A 27,137-nucleotide genomic window follows, 5' to 3' on the forward strand; every position below is an offset into this window, starting at 1 on the left:
CGACACCCTACACTCGGTTCCCTCCTCCAGATCATCTATATAAATGGTAAAAAGCTGAGGCCCCAGCACCGACCCCTGGGGCACTCCACTAGTCACCATCCGCCAATCCGAATAGCACCCGTTGACCCCCACTCTCTGCCTCCTATTTGACAACCAATCCTCTATCCACGCTAACACCCTACCCCCAACACCATGTCCCTCGACCTTCTGCAATAACCTCTTGTGAGGTACTTTGTCAAACGCCTTCTGAAAATCTAGAAAGACCACATCCACCGGCTCTCCTCTATCCACCGCCCTAGACACATCCTCATAGAACTCCAGTAAATTTGTCAGACACAACTTCCCTTTAATGAAACCGTGCTGCGTCTGCTCTATCAAGCAATTCCCTTCAAGATGCCTCGCAATTTCCTCCTTAATGACAGATTCTAACATTTTACCTACCACAGACGTTAAACTAACCGGCCTATAATTCCCCGCCTTTTGCCTGGCACCCTTCTTAAACAACGGCGTAACATTAGCCGTTTTCTCTTTATGCAGTCCAGGCCAATAAAAATGTTTTTATATTTTAGCTCGAGTTTTCCTTATTCCCAATTGACCTCCTATTAGTACCTCATGTGCTACTTGCAACACCTCCTTTCTGTACTCTACCGGCAATAACACTTGACGAACCTCTGCCCTCTTTTTATCCATCTGAATTTCCTCATTAAGACATCATTTTTAAGGTAATAACATTCTGGTATACACTTGGCACGGTAGCATAGTGGTTAGCACTGCTGTTTCACAGCTCCAGGGTCCTGGGTTTGATTCCTGGCTCGGGTCACTGTCTGTGTGGAGTTTGCACGTTCTCCTCGTGTCTGCGTGAGTTTCCTCTGGGTACTCCGGTTTCCTCCCACAGTCCAAAGATGTGCGGGTTAGGTTGATTGGCCATACTAAGAAATTGCCCCTTAGTGTCTAGGGATGTGTAGGTTAGAGGGATTAGTGGGTATAATATGTAGAAATATTGGGGTAGGGCCTGGGTGGGATTGTGTTCGGTGCAGACTCGATGGGCCGAAGGGCCTCTTTCTGCACAGTAGGATTCTTTGATTCACTCAGACTCTTCTTCTGTGTATGCTTTCTGATACAACTATTTTACTTCTTTATCTTTCTGTTGCAACTCTACCACTCTCCTGAACTGAAGATATCCACCTCATCCTCCACCTGGTATTCTTTTCCAGCTATCTGATCAAAAATTGTTTTTGGATAATTGAACTTCAACTTTCTTATCCTTGATTTATTCTCCTGTCTTACCTGTGACTTTATGACCTTGTTACTACACAATCAGGAGAAATCCCAGGATATATGTCCTTCAACAACTCAGTTTGTTTGATTTTTCACTGGCTTTTCAACCACAGTAGGCATCACTCCCTTTTGTGATCCAGCTATATCATTACCCAAAATAAACTGTATTCTTGGGCAAAACAAATTTTCTATTACCCCTACTATCACTTCACCACTCTTTACTGGACTCTCCAACCATATCTTATATAATGGCACATCACTCTTCTCACTCTGAAGTCCACATCTTACTATCTTTTCTGGCAATACTCCATCCAAACTACATAACTCCTCATCTCTTCCATCAAAGATGACTTGCTCCTTATCTCTTAAAAGTTTAACTTCTTTACCTATTCCTCCTGGTACACGTGAGTAAACTTTACCCACACAAGTAAATTCTTTAAAGAGACCTGTCATCTTCTTATCAATCAATAGCTAACCAGGCTGTACATCTTTTGCACCTCTTTCATTTCAGCTGAGCTTTCCTTTACCACTTCAAGAAACCCCACTAGTTTATCCTGTTTTACCACATCAGTCTTCCCAGTGCTTTTCTTAAACAACCAACACTTTGCATGTCCTAATTTATTACAGTGAAAACACCTGAGGCTTTGCATTTCTCTTTCACCCTCCCTTTTTAACCAGAGGTGCGCTGTCTTTACTATATTCCACAAAATGTCTTTTACCTTTACCACCTGAGTATTTCTCTTTTCCCCAGTTTCTATCTATCACAGGCTGAAACTGATGTCAGAAATCAAACTTTGATTATGAACTAATTCATAATCATATGCCATTTCTGTGGCTAACCTCACAGTTTTAAGCCTCTGCCCTTCCACATGAGTTCTCACTACATCAAGAAGTGAATTTTTAAACTCGTCCGAAATAATCATATCTCTGACAACTTCAGCTGGTCTATTTTCAAAGTCCTTATCCACCTATCAAAATTACTCTGATTCTTTCAATTCTATATACGTTTGACTAGGTTCATTCCTTCGATTTCTAAACCATTGTCTGTAAGCTTCTGGCACTAGTTCATATGCACCTAAGAAAGATTCTTTCACTTCATCATAATTCCCAGATACCTCCTTTGATGGTGATACAAACACTTCACTAGCTCTACCTACCAACTTTGTTTGAATCAGCAATACCCACATGGTCTGTGATCATTTCATTTGTGTAGCCACATTCTCAGATGAAATTAAAAAAGCTTCTACATCCTTCTCATCAAACCTTGGCAATGCTTGGACATATTTAAATAGATCCCCACCAAGCCTTTGACTATGAAGCTCTTGCTTCTACTCACTGTCCTCATCACTATACTCAACCTGTACTTTTGCCTTTACCTCTGCCAATTTTAACTGATGTTCACTTTTGATTGCCAGTTTCCAAAATTCTCTCTCTTTTTCTTTTTGTTCTGTTAGGCTATCCCTTATTTATCTTTTTGTTCTGCTAGGGTTATCCTTTGTTTTTGTCTCTGATCTGTAAATCAAGCAGTCTCATTTTTTTTGTTGTAGTTCAAACTGTTTCAATTCTTTTGCTTGCTGTTCTTCCCTTTCTCTGGCTTTTTCTGTTGCAATTGCATTGTTTTCCTTGGCTTTCACTATTCTCTTTCTTTCTTTATTTTGAATTCAAGCTGCTTTAATTCTTTTTCATCCTTAAGCTGTTTCATTTGTAATTGAATTCTAGCCATTTCCAATCATTCTGAGTGTGTTTCTGGCAATTTTAAATACTAAGCTATTGCCACAATTATCTCCCCTTTTCTTACACTATTAGGCAATGTCAACTGCACCATTTTTGCCAAATCTGAAAGCTTTGTTTTAGTCAACTTTTGTAAACCACGTTGCACAACTTCCTCCACCTCCAAGGACATCTTAGCCTCTGAAAGAGCCATTATTCCACAAGACACTCTCTATTTAAATCTGAATACAATTCCTGAAAAGAAAACACCAGTATGCTCACCACTCACTGTCTTTGAGTCCAATATTCCCAAATCAAACAAGAGATATAGATTTTAATCCTGGACAAACCCTCAATTGTTATGGTTCAGGTCAGAAACTCCAAAGTGTTTTATGGAGTCTGCTTGGATCATAAGGTTTGCAATTTGAAGTTTGCTAGGATAAGCATGATATGTTTCACTTCAGCTATATTTCAAATGACCCATTAGTGAGCCATTAGTAAACAAAGTTTATTTAAGAATATAGTTAACATGAATAGAAAGAAAATCAGCAAGAACTCTTAACAATTACAAACAAGAATCAAAACAACCACAATAATGTATAACCCTTAACAAATATATCTAATGTGTCCCAATCAAACCAATCCCATACACAAAAGATCCTTTTCACAGTTGTTACACAGCAAAGATTAATGCTCACATGACATTGATTGAGACCTTTGGATGAAGTCTGTTGTTCTCTGGATAGGTTCAGAACAGTTTGAAGTCACAACTTCCCAAAACACCTGGTTTTCTAGGCAAGTCACCAACAGCTGATTCCCCCCCCCCTTCAGAAAGGCAAGACCTTACTTTTAGCTAACTAGCAGAATTTCCAAAACCAAGGAGAGAGCAAGTCTTCTTTTCAGCTTGATGCCCCTTCTAAAACTAAAACTCCAAACTGAAAGTGAAAAAAAAGCTCCTATCACCTGATCTGCCAACCAGTTTTTCTCCTAATGATACAGTGGTCTAAATATCCCAGTAAAAATAAACAAACCCCGGATTCAGTAGCAATAAAAAGACTCCCGTAAACAGCCTGGCAATAATGACAAAAACAAACTGAAAAGGTTTGCTTACAACTGCAGAGTACATGATTAAAAAAAACACTTCTTAAAGCTACACTAAATCACAACAGTTTCATAGTTGTCAATACCAAAGCTAGCTTCCACTTCTAGATTATTTTATTAATTAATTGAATTTAATCTCCACCTACAGCCATAGTGGAATTTGAACCCATGTCCATACAGCATTAGTCTGGGTCTTTTATTATTATGCAGTGACATTACTACTATGTCACTGTCTCTTTTCAATTTTTGCAACAAAATTCTCTTTATTTTAGCCTTCTCTCTCTCCAGGCATTTACTCCTTACTTGGATATGGTTCTACAGTATCCTAACAATGACAGAAGCCTTGATCAGGAATGTCTAGATGCTTTCCCACAGGTGCATCACAGTCAAGGCTAATACCGTTCTCATCCAATGCTGACATATGCATTTCCCAGCAGAGCTCAGTAGGTAATGATTTTTCTCTTATCTGGCAGAGGTCAATTGTACCTATTCCCATTTTAAGATTGTTGCACAAAAGAAGATTAGGAATATCTTGGGTCTTCACAACTGAATTACTTATTGGGTAAACCTTCTGAACTGTGGATTTTTTTCAATGCTTGTAGACCGTACCTTGAAAGGTCTACGTCTGTTTGGCTGCTTCCAGCGAAGGTAGATTTGGCCAAAAACAGCTAGTCCCATAAAGAACGAATAACTGAAGCCATTGTAGTAAATGAGTTGAAATATATCCTCTACAATCAGGTAGATCAATGTTATTACAGCCTGCCAAGAGTGAACATTATCATCAGACACAAGTTAGAATAATAACAGCTATGAGGAATCCTTCATTACATTCTAAAATTGGGAAGTTTAGAGAGCTGTCTGTTGAAAACAATTACACATTTAAAACATAAAGTGAAACAAGTTAAAATGCAAAATCCTTTTCTTCCCCATTAGATTTCCTTGCCACTAGCACACTCAGAGACATTATTTAGGCAGGGGCTGTTCCTGAGTGGTTCAAAGAAATGCAGCATGTGACTTTGGACTAGCCTTAGAGTTGATCTAGATAAACCCAATCAGAGCAAGCTATGACTCTTGCTGAATATTGAGTTGACAGTCAATGTTTGGTGACACAGGAGGTCAGCTGCTTGGCTATTTGAACTTCCTTTTGTTTTCAATGGGGGGATCCCAGTAATGCAAAAGGCTAATTCCATCCACTGGAAGAAAAATGCTAGTAAGGTCCCGTCCTGGTTAGAACTGTGATGGAAATTTTCCAAAGGAAACATTTTGGCTTAGAAATTCTTGAAGTTGGAGACAAGATAGAGACCCAGGAAATTTCTGGAAAAATGGATCAACCCTGGTTCTGCTGGGCTCTGTCCCATGCTTCAACCTGCCATTTTCCACAGGATATGCACAGATCTTCTATCCATGCTCATTTAACAAGGGCTAGTAAGATGCATCTGGGAAGTTCCCATTGAAACCTGCAAAAAGTCACCAAACCTTTACAAGGGAAAGGTAAATGATTCAGAAGAAGGTTAGGTATCCCACTTGCTTCATCAGGTTCAGATAAGTTTCTTCAGCTACTTCTCTTGACAGGTGAAGCAACATGATGTCACTGTAAGAATCCTTCAGTGATTCAGGGTGGATGCTAGTAAAGTGGCCAAACAAAAGACATTGTACCTGGCAATGAATTTTCTGAAGAAAAGAAGGGTCTTCCTGCCTTTCACAACATTCCAAAATTCTTTAGAGACAATGAGGTATATTTAATGTATTGATACTATTGTAATGTTAGATCGTATGGCTTGGAAGTAGAATAAACAGCTCTACAGTACCTTATAGGGCCGGACTTTTGCAGAGTCAAGATGACCCTAGATCTTTAACAGGTGCAGAAGTCCTACCCTCATTTCTGACAAATTCCATTCTTGCTAGAAGGGAGTGGGCATGGATCACAGAGGTGGGGAACTCAATCTCAGTAGGAGCATTTGAAATTAGTACTACATTCAACAGCTTTAACCCAGTGTGGGTGTCACAAATTTATGGAATAGATGTAAATATTCTCTAAGGACAGATTAGATCAGTTGAGGTGTCATAATCTGAAGTTATTTAAATCCCCACCCCTTTAACAATAGAAAGAAAAAAGGCTGAAGTCGGCAAGGGTAAAAGAAAAAAGAACAATGGTGCTGGATTACTTTCATTGATAGGCCCATCTTCAGAGGTGTGGTGACAATGACTGCTCTTGACACTGAGGCAGCATTTGACCTAGTGTGATATTAAGAAGCCTTGAAAAACTGCAGTCAATGGGAATGACGGGCGGGGAGGGGAGGTTAACTGTTACTTGGAGACATACCTGGCATGAAGGAAGATGATGTTTATTTTTGGAAGTCAATCGTCTCAGCTCCAGAACATCACTGCAAGTATTCCTCAGGGTAATGTCCTAGGCCCAAGCATCTTCTTCCACTTTATCAATGACCTTCCTTTCATCATAAAGTCAGAAGTGGGAATGGTTGCTGATGATTACACAATGTTTAGCGACTCTTCAGATAATTCTAATGTTCTCAGCTGATGTTTTTATTAGACAAGTCAAATCCCAGGATGGAACCTGGTTTGATAGATCCTAACTTACATTTTTTGTTTAAAGACATGGATGAACAATCACAAGACTGCTGATGAACTTTTAACAAAATAATAAACATTAATTAAACAATAAAAATGTATAATACATTACTCCATTCCAGATCTGCTTTCACAGATATACAGTTACAAACTCTAATGTTCTCAGTGAGAACAGTCTATGTAAACCGATAGGCAAACTATGGTTAGACAAACCACATTCTGAAACTAAGTGTGACAGATGCCACCCAATACAACTTCTGCAGATTTCTCATCAAATCCTCCCAGATGCTTGTTACACTGTGAGCCAACTAATCTCATTGGAACTATGGCTTTCACATGACGGTTTCCAAATTTCCCTTTTTTGAAGAACACATACTTCGGACCCACCTAAGGATGCCTTTACCAAGGATACACAACCATGGTTTTAACCTTACCTGTAGTATTCCTCTGCCTTGGATCGCCACATGCCTTCATACTTCCATACAATCTTTCACGCACCTAGTCATATCAACAGAACGCTTCACAGGCTGCATCAAGGTGCCATCAAGCATATGATCACAAAGGATTTATGACTTCTTACCAATTAACTTTAAATCAGATTCATGTGGCTTCTTTTTTATTGGAAGCCTTTCTCTTTGATTTAACTTCACTGAACATGACTCAACTGTTTTCCTGAGACATTCTTTTGTCCCCACTTTTTGGTCTATGGAACTTTCTCCTTCAGTTTTTGGGACTTGCTTTCTGTTCTCTAGATTGTCCTGCCAGTTCCAGCATTTTCTATGGAATGCTTCTTGCCTCTGAGTTACCTGGTTCCAAACTGAAAACTAAATCATACTTTCCAATGTGATTATTTTACCTTGTTCTTGCATTATAAAACCTTAATTACAATGCAGACAAAATTTTAAGTGAAATTGAAACCTATAAACTTGCAGGCACTTTTGTTTAACATGAAGCTACAGAAACACAAATGAAATTAGTACATTATTCCTAACGCACACAATTCAAGTATCAATTACTATTTCCTAACATATTGAAGCAGTCCATGTATAAATGCAATAAGACCTGTACAAGGCTTGGGCTGACAAGTGGCAAATAACATATGCACCAGAAAAGTGGCAGGCAATAACCATCTCCAACAAGACAGAATCAAACCATCACCCCTTGACATTCAATGGCATTATCATCACTGAATGTCCCACTGTCAACATCCTGGGGTTACCATTGACCAGACACCGAACTGGACTAGCCATTTAAGTACAATGGCTCCAAGAGCAGATCTGAGGCCAGGAATCATGTGGTGCATTACTCATCTTCAGACACCCCAAAGTCTGTCCACCATCTACATGGCACAAGTCAGGAAAGTGATGCCTGGATTAGTGCAACTCCAACAACATTCAATAAGCTTCACACCATTTAGGACAAGGCAACCCACTTGATTGACACCACATCCCAAATATTCACTCTCTCCACCACTAGCATACACTGACAGCAGTGAATACCTCCTACAAGAGGCACTGCAGCAACTCACCAAGGTTCTTTAGACAGTACCTTCTAAACCCATGACTTCTACCATCTAGAAGGTAAAGAGCAGCAGACATATGGGAACACCATCCCTTGGAAATTTGCCTTCAAGCCGCTCATCATCTCAACATGGAAATATATTGCCATTCCCTTACTGTCGCTGGGTCAAAAATCCTAGAATCTTCTCCCTTTCAAGCTCACCACCACCTTCTCAACAAATATTGGCATATCCAGTGACACACACATTCCATGAATGAATAAAAAAAAGCAATTGTAGGTTAGAAAAAACCATTAGCTTATGTTCCTCCAGTTTTAATATTGTTGACATTTCCAAAATTTTATTATAGCTAATGTTAGTATGAATGGTTGGTTGAGTTACAAAAGTACTTATCTCAGCATGGATGCTGAGTTCACATGTTGACTAACAGCTTAAAATGGTTATGAAAGCAATTTGATGTAATTTCTGAACAGAAGTTTGAGTATTGAACACTTGAGGGAATTTGAAATATTTGAGTGGGTTTCATAAATGAACTTTTCTCTGTATCAAGTATGTTGATCAAGTTAAAGTTTATTCATTTTCATCTTCATATGACTCTTGAGATCTGTCCATAGTTGATACTAGGTGAGTGGCTATGTTGGTAGCTAGGGGGTATAAGGTGGTATGGCAGGTTGAGTTGGCATGGAGTGGGTAGGGCAGCAGCTAGGCTGGAGGGTATGTTGTAGCATGCAGGCGGCATGGGGTGGTGAGGGTGCATAGATACAGGAGGGAGGCATGAGTTTTCAAGAAGAGAGCATGGGTAATGAGTGGGAGGTAGGAGGGTGTGAGGAGGAGTGCAGAGGGCCTACCAATTATTTGAATTTCTGTTTATTAAGTTTTAACAACAATCATAATGAAAAACAGTACACAAAATAGCAATAATTCAATAAACTTATATTTGGAAGAGAAAGAAAAGAGAATGGAAAAAAGAGACAGGAGGAAGAAGAAAAAGGAAAGAATAGGATGTAAAGAAATAAAACTTCCCTCAGCCTCCCCCAAATAATAAGAAAACAACAACCATAGAATACATATTGGCCAAAATTCTCTGAACAAAATGTAAGGCCCAACAGGAAAATGGGAAAATTTCCCACTTGCTTTTTTGGGTGTTCATACCTGAACAATCTGTGACTTACTGTGCATCACAGAATGCCTCAGAGGGATTCACGCTGGAAAGTGGGAGGCAGGGCCCATTCCTACTGGAGAGGCCAGGATCAGCATGCACCAATCTGTCAGTGGAGAGATAATGCATCCGCACTGGCCCTTCCATTACCAGCCTCCTGACCGCTGGCCTTCCAATATTTTCCCGGGCCCTCTTCTCCCTGATAGCTGGCCTCCCCATCCTGATTGCTGGCCTCCTGACCACCCCCTGATCGCTGGCCTACAAGATCCCCCTGCACCTGGGTCAGCCTCGATCTCCCACCCCACATTCAGCCCCAACACCCCTCCCCCACCACCCAGCCCTGATTGCACTCAGTCCCTTCCCCACCAATCTCATCACAGAGCAGCAGCAGGTCCATGCCTCACCACTACCAATCAACCCCCCCCAGTAAGCTCCCTGTATGCCCCACTCCCTTGGCAATGCTCAGCACCCAGTGGGCAGTGCTAGGGTACAAGGCTGGCACTGCCAGGCTTACATTGCCCAATAGGCAACTCCCCTTGCCCCCGACCTCCTAGGGGAAGGCCTCAATGGTCACTGTCTCCACCAGCGGGGTGAATACATTTCTTAAAAAATTCATTCATGGAACATGGGCATCGCTGGCTGACCAACATGTATTGCCCATCCCTAATTGCTTGAGGGCAATTGAGAGTCAATCACATTGCTGTAGTTCTGGAGTCACATGTAGACCAAACCAGGTAAGGATTGCAGATTTCCTTCCCTAAAAGACATTATTGAACCAGATGGGTTTTTCTGACAATCAACAATGGTTTCAAGGTCATCAGTAGATAATTAATTCCAGATAGTTTTTATTGAATTCAAATTTCACCATCTGCCATGATGGAATTCGAACCTGGGTCCCACGAATATTAGCTGAGTTTTTGGATTAATAGTCTAGCAATAATGCCACCAAGCCATCATCTCTCCAATTCATGGGGAGCAGCTGTAAACCTCACTGGTAGATCTCATTAAATTTCAGGGCCATGGCCTATTCATGCCCAGAGGCTGAAACCAGCTGGCGTCTGTGCATGAGCAGTGCCCCTGAGCTGTCAGTCTCCCTCTTTACTGGCCAGCTTGATTGCTGGCCAGCCCGGCCCTGGAGTGCTGCCCCCACAACCCCATCCATTCGCAGGCCAGCCCCGAACTAACCGCACCCTGGAGTGCCTAGATCTCCAGACCCTCTCAGATGTAGAGTTAGCCCTGCACCAAGCATATAAAAACATACTTGCTGCTGAAGTTATGAAGCATGTGAGTATTGTCAATATTGAAATCCTGTAACTAACTTGCAAGTCAAACCTTTTCATTGTGACTGCAGTTGGAGGAAAATGTGTGACACAGTGGTGAGACTGAATTCTTACATTTATGAGCAGTGCTGCAATTGGTGTGAATCGGTTTGCATGGATCATTGCCAGTACGTAAGGGAGCTGACGTTCATGGGCCGCAACAACGTACAACCTAACAGGACAATAAGAAAACATACCTATATTAAAGAATATACTTTTTAAAATTTGATTCTGTGGAGGGTATTGTGATTTCGTCACGCTTAATTCAGTCAACGGACAACTTAACATTGATTCTATGCTTAAAAAATGAATTATCTAATGAACTGAATATAACAATGTAAATTACAAAGGGGAATTTGATACTAAAAGTATTCTATAATTTGAGTTATACAACTTTAATTGTGAATTGATTACTTGTGCTTCATAAGCACAAGTAATCAATTCACAATAACTTATATATTTTCAATATTGTAAATATTCCAAAGCACCTCACAAAGGAAAAATAAATGCTGAGAACTGTAGAAGTTCTAGGTGTGTTGTCTGTTTGCACATATCTAACCTCTCTATAAATAAGCTGTACCAGTGAAATAAGAAAACCTCATGTATGGCACACTGTTAGATTGTGAATTTATTGAATATTATAACAGTTTTCCATTCCATGAGTGCTCTGCCAAAAGCAGGTTTTTGTCTATTGTCTGCGATTGCTTCATCCCAAGCTGTTTTCCTTGGCTGTTTTTGTAAATATGGTTTACAATTGTCTTCCATTCTCTCAGGCAAGGCAAGTACCAAGTCTATCTCAGCCAGAACAGGAACTGAACCTATGCTGTTGACATTATTTTGAACAAAGCTTTAGCCATCTAAGCTAATCAGTCCTCTACTACAACAGTTACATGAACATGGCCTGTGGCCTAAATTTTTCAGGGTCAGTGCTTGAGTGAGAAAGTTTCTGAGGATAGAAGCCCTCGTTGCAAAATAAGGCATAAGCTCCAAACAATTTTCCATCCAGAAAACCAATAAAACGAAATAGACATGAGATAGGACTAATCTTGCACTTTTTGTACAATTTGAAAGTGGAAAAGTAGAGTACATTCAGTTAAAAGTACACATAACCAAGTGATATATTGGTTAGCCAAGACTACAATAGAAGATGAGGAATGTATATTTGGGATTGTGCACTTATTGAATACCATGACCAAGTGGAATTTGATCCTGTGTGTTCTCTCAAGGTATATTTTTTACATTTAATAGGAACGATCCACTAGAGTCATATATTGCAATCAATTTTTGTTCTCTCACTTTATTCGCAAAATTATTTTAAGATAGCTTTAGTGATGTTGTTCTGGGGCCTTGATATTGAATCAATAAGTTGTCCAAGCTTCAGTACCACAAAGTAAGGTGGAAAACCACTGTCTACTGACTTTGAGTTTAGTGTTGGGTTCAATATTATGATTCTTGAAAATTCAAGCATGTAATTTACCATAACAGAACTAGCACACTATATTCATCAATTTCAGCTTTTTAAGATAGATAATGTAGTATAATGGTTTGGCACATGTAAGGTTAATTTGTGACTGAGTACAGTACTGCTCACACGGTTATGTAAGTGAACACATGACCTACGGCCTAGTGTTGAACAGTTGGCAAACTGTTGAGCAAACATGGAGACAATTCCTAACTTAATCTTTTACAACATACATGTACATAATTCTTGTAGTTAATAAATACATACATTTAACCGACTTAAGACTTTGGAGACTTCGTTATGACCTACCAAATAGTATCCAACATCCTACAACAGGTTGTTTCTAACATTTGGGAATAAGGGACAGTTTCCAACACTTCACCATGAATCTAAATTGAAGATGTTGGATTTGACACATTTAGTTAGAGTTACATCCAAGAAACTGAAATACCGAGTATAGCGGCCATAATAATCTCACATAGATGATGAGGGATGGGACATGTTGTCATAATACCCGACTTAACAAAGAGGTGCTTTATTTAGAGCTATGAGTCTGTTCACATGGGGAAAAGGAAATGTTTCAAATCTCAAAGCCTTCATGAAGGCCTAGTCTATTAACATCGACACATGGGAAGTAGGTGCCTGCTCACGGCCAAAATGATAACTCATCATCAAAAATGGAATCAAGACTTGCAATCAACAAAAGCAGCCATCCGGACAGTGAGAGAGTTGGAAAGAGAGGATAGCTGCTCCTACCAACGATCCGCTGTCACCTCTATTGACTGACAACCAATGTCCTCATTGTGGGAGAGTTTGCAAGGTTAGAATACAGCTCATAAGCCATCTGCAAACTCACAGCCAACAATTATGTCTAATTTCCAGCCAACCATCCACAAGAAAGAATTGTCCTTGACATAAGGGATTGCTGATAAGGAGCAAACAATATTCCATAGTGACATTACACTAAGAAAGTAGTGGCAATGGAACTGGAATCAATGCACTGCTGTGCTTGCCTGTTGATTTAATACTTTTAATGTGTTCGGTTAACTGTAAACATTTCCCAATATGCTGAGGTTATGTGGGGAGAATGACTTGGTTAAAAAGTGGTAGCAGAGAGATCACATTGCCGCTTTAGTGCAGTGCAATGTCTGGTCGATTAGGTCCATTTTAATTGTAAGTTTCCTGGTGATTTTTAATCTCTTTAAATCTTTAAATTCCATGGCCAATAAAAGTGTATGTGACCATGGTTAATCTTTTAAAACAGAATGTTTTCTGTAATGTTCAGACTTACAAAGAGGGTACCAGAAAAATGACTATGCTATGAAAAGTAAATTAAGTTCTATACAAATATCACTTTCAGCAATTGTCAAAAGAGGAAGTTAATAGAACTAGTGAAGTACATTTTAAGAAAATTAGGCACTATTTTACATAGACCAATCAAAGATAGACTACCAAATACAGATAAATTAAGCATATAAATGATTGAGATTTATTCCAGCATGTGTTTGGCCCAGGGAGTGGAGCCTACCTTGAAGATAACACAATTGATGAATTAAGAGAATTAAAGCATGACAGGGACACTGCAATTGGGATCATCCATTTCATTATTCCAAAGGTTTCTTCTGCAAATGTCTAAAAGACAAAAAAAAGCCCCAGAGCACTTATAAATAACTCTTTTTCAGAAGTTCAGCTTTTCTAAAATAATCTTACTATGAGAAAAAAAATCCATACAGATGACTTGTCCATTGTCAGTTTTAGTTTGAGCCTACTTTTTCTAGAAATATCCAATTTTATTAGAGGCCAAATACAGTTTTTATTCCAAACTCCTTCTAGGTCATTTAAATTCCTCTTAAGACTTATTTTAAAACAAAGGAAATTGATTTATTTTCAATCACTGCTCCTTTGTACTCGTTAGAGTTTAGAAGAATGAGGGGAGATCTCATTGAGACGTATAAGATGATGAATGGGATGGATAGGATAGAGGTGGAGAGACTCTTCCCGCTCAAAAAAGACAGTAGGACTAGGGGGCACAGCCTCAAGATAAAGGGGAGGCGGTTTAGAACGGAGTTGAGGAGGAACTTCTTCACTCAAAGGGTGGTGAATCTCTGGAATTCTCTGCCCGTTGAAGTGGTGGAGGCTGCCTCGCTAAATATTTTTAAGAAGCGGGTTGATGGGTTCTTGATAAGAGAGGGGATTAAGGGTTATGGGGAGAGGGCGGGAAAGTGGAACTGAGCCACAACAGATCAGCCATGATCTTATTGAATGGCGGGGCAGGCTCGAAGGGCTAGATGGCCTACTCCTGCTCCTATTTCTTATGTTCTTATGTTCTTATGTTCTATTCTTTAGTCTGGGGCTTTCAATCCTTTTTGCTGACCATATTTTAATGCCTCAGGATTCATGTGACCCTAGAGTGGAGAATCTGGGGGCTGGGTTGGAGAGTTGTTGACCAGGGTTGTGGGTGTTCGGATTTTGAAATCTAATGGGGTGGCACAGTGGAGCATTGCTGCCTCACAACACCAGGTTCAATTCCAGCCTCAAATGACCGTCTGTGAGGAGCTTGCACATTCTTCCCGTGTCTATGAGGGTTTCCTCCAGGAACACTGGAGAACCCCCACAGTCCAAATACATGCAGATTAGGTGGATTGGCCATGTTAAGTTGCTCCTTAGTGTCCCAAGAAGTGATGGATTAGCCTTGGGGTAAATGGGATAGGACAGGGAAGAGAGTCTGGGTAAGATACTCTGTTAGAGAGTCAGTGCAGACTTGATGGACCTCCTTTTGCACTGTAGGGATTCTGTGAAACCAGTTGACGTATCTGGCCTTTTGTAGTCATGTAACTAGGCCATGAGGCTATTCCTGGAGGCAGATGTTTGAAGGGTAGTTCAATAAAGACTCTCACTGAGGCAAGACACTAATGAAGATCTGCTGTTCTTCTACTTGAAATATAGGGCCCGATTCTCCCATTGTGACTGGCAACTTTTCTGGCAGGTCTGGCTGGAAGAATTGCATCATTGGCCTTTTTCCGGGATTTGCGCATGTGCCAGGAACACATGTGCAAATGCCAGAGCCAGAGAACAGTCGGAGTCCAGACCATGCTGGAAACTGGCGAGAAGACAAGTAAGTCATTGGAATCTTTTTTTAATGTATTTTAAATACGTTTTGCATGTCACTATCAGGAACTTGCTGATCCCGATACAATCTCCCAGCCCGCCAGCAGGGTTTAGATAGCGGGAGATCCCGCCAGAATGAATGGGGGGGCAATCGGGGTCCCTCAGAGGGTTGGGCAGCAGGGGCTAGTGCCCCATTGGCGTGGGCACCTGGCAGTGCCAGCCTGTGCCTCCTGGCACTGTCCAAGGAGCAAAGTGCCCATTCCTAGGGAGCACCTTGGCACTGCTCACCAGGCATAGGGCAGTGTCGAAGGGGTGGAGCCTATTGTGGGAAATTGATTGGGATGGGGATCAGTCTGGGCTGGAGGGAGGCCAGCAATCGAGATGGGCTAGGGGGTGGTCTGCTGGGGGGGGAGGAGTGGCTTTCTGGGGTGGTGGGTCAGCCTCCTGGGGGGATCTGACCCATGGGGTTCAGAGGGGGGGAAGAGAGGGGAGTTCTGCCGGGGTGCGGGGGATCACTCTGTGGGAGGTGGGTTGGACATTGGGGCGCTTGAGATGGGGGGGAGGGTGGTTGGAGTCGGCTCGGGAAGTGTTGTGGGGGCTGCAATTGCCTGTGGTGGGGGGGAGGGGCTTTTAATGAGATTCATGATTGGGACCTCTGAAGTGCACAGAATGGGGAGATTCAGGTGAGAAGTTAAACTGACAAAACAGTTGGGATCTAAAACAGTTTTCCCACCAATTCAGCGCTTTTGGGAGAATCATGGACATAATGCCATGAATTGATGGAAAAATAGATTATTGAACCCAGATACATGGAAGGGAAGACACTCAGAACTCGGGAGCACAGAAAGATTCAAATTTGCAGAAAAGTGGACAGAAATAAAAGTTGCAAGTAAAACACTAGAAAGGTGCAAAAAGGTGCTGGAAAGGACTATAGCTGCAAGTAAGTATTTAGTAAGTAAAAAAAATGACTGCAGTAAAAAAAAAAGGGGCAGCCAGTGCTCCAAAAGCTAGTGGCTTTTGCTGCCAAATAAACCTGTTAGGCTTTAAACTGGTGTTGTGAGACTTCTTACTGTGTTTACCCCAGTCCAACAGTGGCATCTCCACACCTCTGACTCAGTGGTGGGGGGTCGGAGAGGGGGGAGGAAGGGAGGCGGGGCCAGATCATTCTCTGGTGGGTGAAGGGTGGGGAAGGAGGATGGAGGCCAAATCGTTGTCTGTTGCGGGTGGGGGAGGCCTGACCATTCTTGGGGGGAGGACCCAGAAGAAGGCCAGATGGATGTCTGGTGGGGGGCAGGGGCAGGGGGGTCTGCTGCCACTCTGTGGGTGACTGGTGGGGGGGAGGGGGCAGTGGGTTGCAATTGGTCTGGGTAGCAGGGGGGTGGGTGGGAGGTAAGGAGGAAAGTTATGTTGTAGGGGTGAGGTGATGTCTGAGAGGGCCATTCTTGGGTCACTTTATCCACTTTTTGTGGCCTGAGAGTGATGTGACAGGGGCATGTTTTTCAAATTTTTTTCATCACTGTGCAAGCGCAGTTCAGAGCTCCGATCATTTCGGGTGCACTAAGCCCCGCCCACAGTGCAATTCAGACTCGCAGTTTTTTTCAGGCTAAGTGCGTATGGGAGCTTCTAAAAGCTGATTTCCAAGCTGGGTCTGAACCATGCCCAATTCAGTATTTAGAATGCAAATGATAAAATCGGGCCCAATGAGTTACTTAGCGCACCAAAACATTGTTGGTAGAACAGATCAAGGAAGAGCAAAGAGATATGTTCACAAGGTTGCCTCAGGAGAATATCCTCTAGAAGTTGATGAGAGTGTGAGACCAATTCAGCATCTGTTGAGAAGAGTTCCAGTTGCCCTCAAGTCATTCCTAAAAGGGGTAAAATTTTCTCAGAGGGGTAAAACATTCTGTAGCACATTTGGGAGAAGAAAATGGTGGAGACGGATCTCACACCATCATGTTAATGGGTCCCAATCAACAGAATAAAAAGTAAAACTAAAGATCCCCTCCATCCCATTCAGATGGGGAATCCCCTATCCATGGACACAGGGAATGCCTCTCCTCATGGACATTGCAGAGGAAGCCTCCCCTTGGCACTGACTTGACATTGCCCTAGTACCAGAGCATATCTATTTCCTTCTTGGGGGCTGTACTTAACTGTGCACCTTCATCAGGTTCACATTGGTCCAGACCGGTTGTAAACTTTGCTGATGTGACCCGAGATCTGAATGTGGAGGGATAATACAGTGATTAAAATGTATTTAAATTGCCTTTTAAAAAAATAATTTTATGAGACATGAGTACCACTGGCTGGGTCAACATTTGTTGCCTATCTCTAGCTAACCTCCATTTCAGACCGCATTTGAGTATCACAACATTGCTGTGATTCTGGAGTCACATGTACGCCAGACCAGATAAAGATGGCAGATTTTCTTCTCCAAAGGACAGATGGGATTTATGACAATCAACATTGGTTTCATCATCATCATTTGACTTTTAATTCCAGACTTTTAATAAATTCAAATCTTAGCACCTGCCATGGTGGGATTTGAACCAGGGTCCCCAGATCCTATTCTGGGTCTTGTTATAATCCAGGTCAGCAACTCCAAAGTATTTTCTGAAGTCCACCTGGACCATAAGTTTTGCACTTTGAATTTGGCTGCTGCAGGTATGATTCAAATGACTCACTAGGGAGCTTTCCTAGAAATCATAGAAACCCTTCAGTACAGAAGGAAGCCATTTGGCACATCGAGTCTGCACTGACCACCATCCCACCCAGGCCTTACCCCCATATCCCTACATACTTTACCCAATAAACCCTCTAACCTATGCATCTCAGGACACTAAAGGGCAATTTTAGCATAACCAATTAACCTAACCTGCACATCTTTGGACTATGGGAAGAAACCAGAGCACCCAGAGGAAACCCACATAGACACGAGGAGAATGTGCAAACTCCACACTGACAGCGACCCAAGCCGGGAATTGAACCCTGGTCACTGACGCTGTGAAGCAGCAGTGCTAATCACTGTGCTACCATGCCGCCCACTATGTATCTCAGGACAGCTTGGTGCCTGCTTATAATTGCAGATAACATGATTAAAAAATATATTTCTTAAAGGTACAGTAGCATCACAATCTCTGGATTACTAGTCCAGTGACAATACCCACTATGCCACTGTCACCCCTGGCAGGTATGTATAGTGGGAATCCCATTACAATACTGGCAGGGGGCAAAGAAAATTATATCACGGGGCACATCTTGTTTTTAGCCTCTTGCGGACTTTGAGCCCCTGTTGCCGTTTGTGCCCATAGCAAATGGGGACAAAATGCCCCCACAAGATAGAAGAGCTGGAAAAGAAGTGACAACTTCTATTGGCTGGATTAGCAGTCTGGTAGCAGTGAAACAACGTGCAAAGTTGCAAGAATGCTTAGTTCCAAAGGGTCTAAATAAAGTGAAGATATCGCATTACCCTATGCCAACAATTGAGGGAATGTTACTGCAACTTGCCAAACCAAAGATATTCACTACTCTAGATACAAAGGATGGTTACAGAGTGCCTGCCAATCGTTTTTGCCAGTGAGCAGTTTTTCAGTACCTTCTTGGGAGAGACTAAGTAACAGTAGATCTTGACCACAAGCCTCTTCAAAGCAGTTTTACAAACCACTACAATCTGTTCCAAAGTGACTGCAAAGAATGCTACTATGGATGTGATATACAAACAAGGAAAACATATTTACAGTACAGAAATGTTTTTGAAAGCAATGCACCCCATGAAGAAAGATGAGGAGGCTACAACAGATTGTGACATCTTCCAAATTCAGGATAAAGTAGCAGCAAGATATGATCAGAAACCATCAACCCTGCAGAGACACTGAATCTGACAGACAAGCATTGCTCAAATCAAGCAAACTACGCAACAAGATGCAAATCTACAAGCACTACGTGATGATGAAAGAATGGCTTGAGAGCAACATCTATGGTCACAAAGACATATTGGGCATATGAGATGAATTGACAGCCCAAGATGGTACCTTACACAAAAGGTATAGAATCTTCATCCTTAGGGTGATGGGGAGAGATGCTGAAGCTTATGCATGCAAGCCATCAAGGAACTTAAATGACTCAGAAAAAAGCAAGAGCTATGCTTTACTGGCCAAACATGAGTAATGAAATTAAGGATCACATTTGCCAGTGTAGTGCGTGTAACAAATACCAAGCCAATCAAGCGAGAGAGCCATTAATAGCGTGTGACATCTCAGGCAAACCATGGATGAAGCAGACAGCAAACCATTTCACCTTGGCAGGAACTGATAATCTGTCACTATCAACTACTATTCTGACTGCTGGAAGTTAGACAAGCTGATTTCAATGATGGTGCGAGAAACAGGAGAATGCCTGAAAGCCCACTTCAGTCGGTTTGGCGTTCCAGACATTGTGATGAATGACAATGGCCCTGTGTTCACAAGTGATTAATTCAGCTGATTCACAAAGGATTGAGAAATTTAGCACTGCATAGCATTCTGCACTATCCCCAGAGAATGCAAAGGCTGAGGTGTCAGTGCCAAAGGACTTGACAAGAAATCAAACAAATCTAGCACATGCAATCATATACAAGGCAATCCTTGAGGAGAAACATACTGACTGAAGGCATTGAAAGTAGGCCTGTCCAGAGATCACTGTCATGCTGCATTCAAGCTACTCTTCTAATAGCAAGAAAGTTACTGAAGCCAAAATTAATAACAGGTGTGAGTGAGTCGATCAAGATAAAATGATAGAAAGCCAAATTTCAGTGTGAAAAGACTGCTGAACTATTGCCAGACCTGAGCATTGGAGAGCCAGTCAGGGTGCAAACTTTCAATGGTCTCAACAGGAATCAACCCACTGGAAATTTGGCACATGCATAGAGAAATTGTCAACTCACTCATATGCAGTAGAAGTGAACAACCAAATATATCGGTGCAATTGTAGGCATATTGAACAAATAGCGAAGCTATTAGGCAATTGGCCTAATAAGGAGGAGGATTCTCACCAACTGTACTGAGTACAGAACTACCATTAATCCCATAGGTTTGCAACTTCCAAATGCAATAGAATAATAACAGTCCCCAAGGCAATAAGGGTCATGGGAATGGCATTCTCCAGACAAGGATCATCACCTAGCTGAGCTGAAGCTGCTGGGGTTCTAATGTGTCTACTGCCCTTGCCTTTCGACGTGATATAAGTCACAGAGTTGGAAGGTGCTGTTGATGGAGCCATGATGAATTATTGCAGTGCATCTTGTAGATGGTAGACACAGCTGCCATTGTGCATGGGTGGTGTGGGAAATGAATGTTTAAGATGGTGAATATGATACCAATCAAGCGAGCTGCTTTGTCCTGGAAGGCCTCCAGCTTCTTGAACATTGTTGGGGCTGCACTAATCTAGGCAAGTGGACAATATTCCACCTTGCTCCTAAGTTGTGCCTTGTAGATGGTGGACAGGCTTAGTAGAATCAGGAGGTGAGTTATTCAGTGCGGAATTCCCAGCCTCTGACTTGTCACAGTATTTAGATGGCAGGTCCAGTTCTGGATTCAGCAATGATAATGCCATTGAATTTCAAGCAGTAATGATTAAATTCTTTCTTGTTGGAGTTGGTCATTACCTGGCACTTCTGTGGCATGAATGTTGCTTGCCACTGATCCTCTTAAGCCTGGATTTTGTCCAGGTCATGCTGCATATGGACACAAACTGCTTCAGTATCTGAAGAATTGCTGAACATCGTGCAGGCATCAACAAACACGCCCACTTCCAACCTTATGATGGAGGGAAGGCCAATGATGAAACAGCTGAAGATGACTGTGCCTCGTGTACTATCCCAAGGAACTCCTGGAAGCAATGATCCTGGTCTGAGGTGATTGACCTCCAGCAACCATAACCATTTCCTTTGTGCACCAACCAGTGGCATTTTCCACTGACTTCAATTTTGCTGGGGCTCCTTGATGCTCCATTCTGTCAAATGCCGCCTTAATGTCAAGAGTAGTCACTCTCACCTGACCACTTAAGTCCAATCCAATTGTCCATGTGTGGACTAAGGCTGTAATGAGGTCAGGACCCTGGTGGAATGCAAACTGAGTGTCAGTGAGCAGGTTATTGCTGAGTAAGTGCTGCTTGATAGCACTGTGAACAACACTTTCCATCACTTTGACTGGTAGTTGGCTGGATTAGATTTGTGCTGCTTTTTGTAGACAGGACATATCTGGGTAAATGCCTACATTGTTGGATACATGCCAGTGCTATAGTTGTACTGGAATAGCTTGGCTAGTGGTACGGCTGGTTCACAAGTAATATTGCTGGAACTCAGGGTCTGCAGCTTTTACAGTTTCCAGTGCCTTCTGCCATCCTTGATATCATGTAGAGTGAATCGAATTGGCTAAAGACTGGCATCTCTGATGCTGGGAACCTCAACAGGAATTTGAGATGGATCATCTATACTGGAAACCTCAACAGGAGTTTGAGATGGATCATCTAATCTGTCCTTCTGGCTGAAGATGGCTGTAAATGCTTCAGTATTGTCTTTTGCACTGATGTGCTGGGCTATCCCAGCATTGAGGCTAGAGAATTTTGGAACCTCCTTTTCCAGTAGATTGTTCAAGTGTCCATATTATTCCCGATTAGATGTGGCAGTTTGATCCAATAGTTGTGGGATTGCTTAGCTGTATCTATCATGTTCACATTGTCATTTTCGGTATCTAGTTGAATACTGGATAGTCCAACTGGTTTCATTTCTTTTTGACTTGCTAATAGTTTGATACAATTGAGCGGCATGCTGGGCCATGTTAGTGGGCAGATAAGATAACTATATTACTGTGGATACAGATTTTGTGGCACAGTGGGTGGTGTTGCTATCTCTGAGCCAGATTCTTTGGGTTCAAGTTCCATTCCTGGACTTAATGGCCAAGAAAGATGTGTTCGTAACTTGGTCATCAGGTTGAGTAAAATTACAAATACCTTCCAACATGATAATAGCAGGCAGTGAGACTGGGAGACACTCCTGGTCAGCCATGCTTAGCATGGAATGGCAGCCCTCAAGCCTCTGGTGACAGACGAGATTTGGTCCAAGTAAAAACTCACTAAGGGATCCCCACTAGATGTGAGAAGAGAAACATTACTGTGGATCTAGAGTCACATGAAGGCTGAACCAGGTACGGATGTCAGATTAGTGAACTAGATTGCATTTTAGGGCAATTGACAATGGTTGGTTACCATTAAACTAACTTTTAATTCCAAATTTATTAGTTCAATTTATATTATGCCAGCTACCATGACAGGGTTTGAACCCAGGTCCTCCGAGCATTACCTTGGGTCTCTGGATTATTAGCCTAGTGATATATTTATATTTCTCTTGGGAGAAATATAAATGATAACAGTTGAGATTTTAAGGTTTAAGAGTTAATAATTAATAGAAAGTAATGGGCAATTGTTACAGATTCCTTTGCTACAGAGAACCAACTTCCTGCTTTGTTAAAAAGCTTAGCAACGAACAGGATTCTAGCAGCAGACAACTTAAAGGGAGCAGAATTTCCAGCTATGCTTAGCACCTCACAAAGACTGCATGACTTTAGTAATAATAAAGTTTTGAAATCAGACAGCAAGAAGGAGTTGGATGGGTGCAAAGATAAATAAATTTAAAGTTTTATTTATTCGTCAAAGTAGTATTACTTTCACACTGAAATTAAGTAACTGTGTAATATGTAACTAGTACGAGATGAGCCTGCTTTTGGTAAAACATAGAAACATAGAAAATAGGTGCAGGAGAAGACTATTCAGCTCTTTGGGCCTGCACCACCATTCAAGATGATCATGGCTGATCATGCATTTTCAGTATCCCACTTCTGCTTTCTTTCCATACTCCTTGATCCCTTTAGCTGATAGGGCCATGTCTATTTCCCTCCTGAACATCTCTAACAAACTGGCCCCAAAAGCTTTCTGCTGTAGAGAAATCCCCAGATTAACAACTCTCTGAGTAAAAAAGTTCTTCCTCATCTCAGTCCTGAATGGCTTACCCCTTATTCTTAGATTGTGAACCCTAGTTCTGGACTTCCCTGGAAAGTCCAGAAAAATTCTTCCTGCATCTAGCCTGTCCAATCCCACCAAGATTTTATATGTTTCTTTGAGATCTCCTCTCATTCTTAGGTACCTTTAGTAAACTATAGATATTGTTAGATTGAAATTTAAACAATGTCTGTGCGTGTGTGATGGATGCTACAAATATGTGCAGCTTATCTGTTAACATCAGGGTCTGCCTTGGAGGCCTTTCTCTGCAGTAGCACCCTCCCTGCATGTGCTTGAATAAAACGATCGTAACCTCCTCTGAGTGTCCTGTGGATAATTCATAAGAAATCGGCAGTAACAATCTGGTGTAATCAGCAGGATACCTGTATTGGAGTCTTGGGATGGTTCTGCAAAGAGATGAGTATATTTATCTATCACCCATAGTTAGTGCAGTAAGGCCACTTGGGAATAGTCTGGTTGAGTTTCAAAAGTTCCAATTAAACAAGTACGTAAATTAGAAGATAATTTGTTAACAAAGAAAGAGTTTTTTAAAAATACAATAAAGGAAAACTCAGACCAGGCCAGGATAGATAGGTGGCACTGGAGATGCGCTGGCAGGCTATTTAGTTGAAGCCACCCAGGGAGGCCTGATCCCTTTGCCAGAATTCTACCACCCTGCCCGCCACAGAATCACAGCGGGTGAGGGGCGGACAATGGAAACGTCTGTTGACCTCAGGTGGGATTTTACGATCTTGGATTGAGCAAAGTCGTAAAATCCCGCCAACCTGTCTGTGAGAGGAGGTTGAGCTGCAAAGCTGGGCTGCTGTTAGCAAGCAGATATTAGTTAAAGTATGCAGATCAGGCCAGACCCCCGTTGCCTAAAAGGCAAAAATAAGATTGTAAACAATGAGCACAGAATTGGATACGCAGAACTGAGTTTGCAGAATTGGTTGCAAATGTAAGCACAGGCAGGTTAACATTGAGATGAAGTCATATTGGCAAAACAATATCTGGTTAAAGCTGTGCAGGAAGAATTCACCCCTGAAGACAAAAGTTAAAGTCAACAAGAGCCGTGTCAGATTCATACTCCATTACCGTCTTTTGTTCTCTACTCAAGACATGCCATGTTCCATTTCTCCACTCTAAAATAATTTGCCTTTGCTTGGTGTCTCCTGCCTCCTGCACCCCTCCATCCCCAAACAAGTACAGATTGCATTGGCCATGTATAACTTACTTGTTAAACCATTTACCTTTTATACATCTCTACTCCAGCCAATAAGGTATTTCTCCAAGTATCGACATCAATTTGTAAGAAATTCAACATATTTATTTTGCCTTGCTGCATCCATGTTAAACTCTAGCATTCTCAACATAAATTTAATTAATCATGACCCGTAGGAAACAAAGTTTTAAACTCTTATTTCTAGCATTTTCTTCTGTTCGAAATATTCAATAGGAACGCTCAGAAATATCATTATTATAAGCACTTACCATCGCTAAAGCATGACTGTTGATAATGGTATCTGGTTCTAACACACTGTAATAAGCCAAAACTGTCAGAATGTAAAAGAAAATCACCAAAGGCAGCGCAATAAATATGGCACGAGGGAGATTCCTGAAGAACAAAGAGAAGTAATTATGAGAAGCGATCATTCAACAGAAATATCATTTCAATATATCAATAAGTACACATTGTTTGAATAATCAGTTTGCAGGCTCAAAATATATAGTTCACCATGGTAGGCTTCTGCAGAAAATGCAGATGTATGGGATTGGGGGTAATCTAGGTACTTGGATCAGGAATTGGCTAGCAGATAGGAGACAGAGGGTGGTGGTTGATGGTGAATATTCGTCATGGAGTTCGGTTACGAGTGGTGTGCCTCAGGGATCTGTTTTGGGGCCACTGCTGTTTGTAATTTTTATTAATGATCTGGATGAGGGTATAGTTGGGTGGATTAGTAAGTTTGCTGATGACACCAAAGTCGGAGGTGTGGTAGATTGTAAGGAAGGGTGTCATAGTTTGCAGGGTGACTTAGACAGGTTGCAGAGCTGGGCCGAGAGGTGGCGGATGGAGTTTAATGCAGAGAAGTGTGAGGTAATTCATTTCGGTAGGAGTAACAGATGTGTTGAGTATAGGGCTAACGGGAGGACTTTGAATAGTGTGGAGGAGCAGAGGGATCTAGGTGTATGTGTACATAGATCCCTGAAAGTTGGGAATCAAGTAGATAAGGTTGTTAAGAAGGCATACGGTGTCTTGGCGTTTATTGGTAGGGGGATTGAAGTTAGGAGTCGCAACTGTTGCAACTGTACACAACTCTGGTGCGGCCGCACTTGGAGTACTGTGTGCAATTCTGGTCCCCACATTACAGGAAGGACGTGGAGGCTTTGGAGAGGGTGCAGAGGAGGTTTACCAGGATGTTGCCTGGTATGGAGGGGAGGTCCTATGAGGAGAGACTGAGGGATTTGGGGTTGTTTTAGCTGGAAAGAAGGAGGCTAAGAGGGGATCTTATTGAAACATATAAGATGATTAGAGGTTTAGATAGGGTGGATAGTGATAGCCTTTTTCCTCGGATGGAGAAAGCTAGCACGAGGGGGCATGGCTTTAAATTAAGGGGGGGTAGTTATAGGACGGATGTCAGGGGTAAATTCTTTACCCAGAGGGTGGTGAGGGATTGGAATGCCCTGCCTGCTGCGGTTGTAAATGCGCCTAGTTTGGGGGCGTTTAAGAGATCTGTGGATAGGTTTATGGACGAAAAGGGATTGGTTTAGATTAGTGGGTCAGTGTTTTTTTTTAAAAAACTGGTCAGCGCAACATCGTGGGCCGAAGGGCCTGTTCTGCGCTGTAATGTTCTATGTTCTAAACTGTGCTCAATTATTTGTTTTGCTAAATATGATGACATTTTATATACATATTGCATTTTTTGTATCATCTGTAAATGGTGTTTAAAACCAATCATTATAAGAGGATATTTTTGTGATATGAAGGATATTTGTACAATACTTTAGTACGGTATTACATTTGAATTATATTTGCGCAGTACTCCATTAACTGTATAATGATGGACAGCTTTGCTAAGTAAAACTGCTACACAATATGTGCACTTTTAAAAACTCCATTCAAGGGATGTGATCATCATTAGCCAGCATTTATTGCCCTTGAGAACATGATGGTACAACAGAGGTGATGTGGGGCTCTCACGGTTCTCCAGCCAATAGGAAAGACCCCTTTCAACAAAACTAAATTCTCCCCATGGCATAAATTTGCCACTTGCTTGGGTCCTGTTTGTATCTGCTTACTTTTACTTGTCTATATCCAATTTTATGTTCTAGCATCTATTAAGAAGTTTGGCAGAAAGTTTATGATTCCCCCACCAGTGGGTCTGAAGGCAGGGGTCTTGTAAAATGCAGCACATGGCCTGTCTGGCCAATTACACCCACTCCCCTGAGCTATCTCTCCCATCTTACAGGGATTGGAGGCAGCAGAGATGTCATGCCACCTAGCAGCCCATACATCTATTGAGGCCTTTAAGTGATGAATTAATGGTCACTTAAGTTCATCACCTGCCCAGGCTGTTATTTTACCTTTGCAGGAGGCAAGCCCTATAAATTTAGCTGTGCAGGCTGATGTTCGGCAGAGGGGATACCTCTTTTAAGGGCCCTTTGGGCCCATTGGAGACGTACCCCTCCTCCAGAAATAACCTAATTTAACCCTCTCCCTGGCCTCTCAAATGCCACAGCTTATCCTCTCACTCCCTATGCTGAGGCCTGCCAGCCAGGGTCCACCATAGAGTCATAGAACCCTACAGTGCAGAAAGAGGCCATTCAACGCATCGAGTCTGCAATGACTACAATCCCACGAGG

At 41.9% G+C, this 27,137-nt stretch overlaps 1 protein-coding gene across 1 annotated transcript in view; it reads right to left on the minus strand.

Moving 5' to 3' along the window:
* Positions 1-27,137, minus strand: part of LOC145342593 (Y+L amino acid transporter 2-like) — a 95,842-nt gene that overhangs the window by 20,268 nt on the left and 48,437 nt on the right. The window contains exons 4-7 of the mRNA XM_080188139.1: positions 24,768-24,891; positions 13,666-13,769; positions 10,751-10,847; positions 4,699-4,848 (exon numbers count right to left, since the gene is read on the minus strand). Of these exons, the coding sequence (XP_080044265.1) occupies positions 4,699-4,848; positions 10,751-10,847; positions 13,666-13,769; positions 24,768-24,891 (475 nt within the window). The remainder of the gene's footprint in view (positions 1-4,698; positions 4,849-10,750; positions 10,848-13,665; positions 13,770-24,767; positions 24,892-27,137) is intronic.

This window comes from Carcharhinus amblyrhynchos, chromosome 4 (genome assembly GCF_965287045.1).
Source record: "Carcharhinus amblyrhynchos chromosome 4, sCarAmb.v2.hapA, whole genome shotgun sequence".
Lineage (NCBI taxonomy): Eukaryota > Metazoa > Chordata > Chondrichthyes > Carcharhiniformes > Carcharhinidae > Carcharhinus > Carcharhinus amblyrhynchos.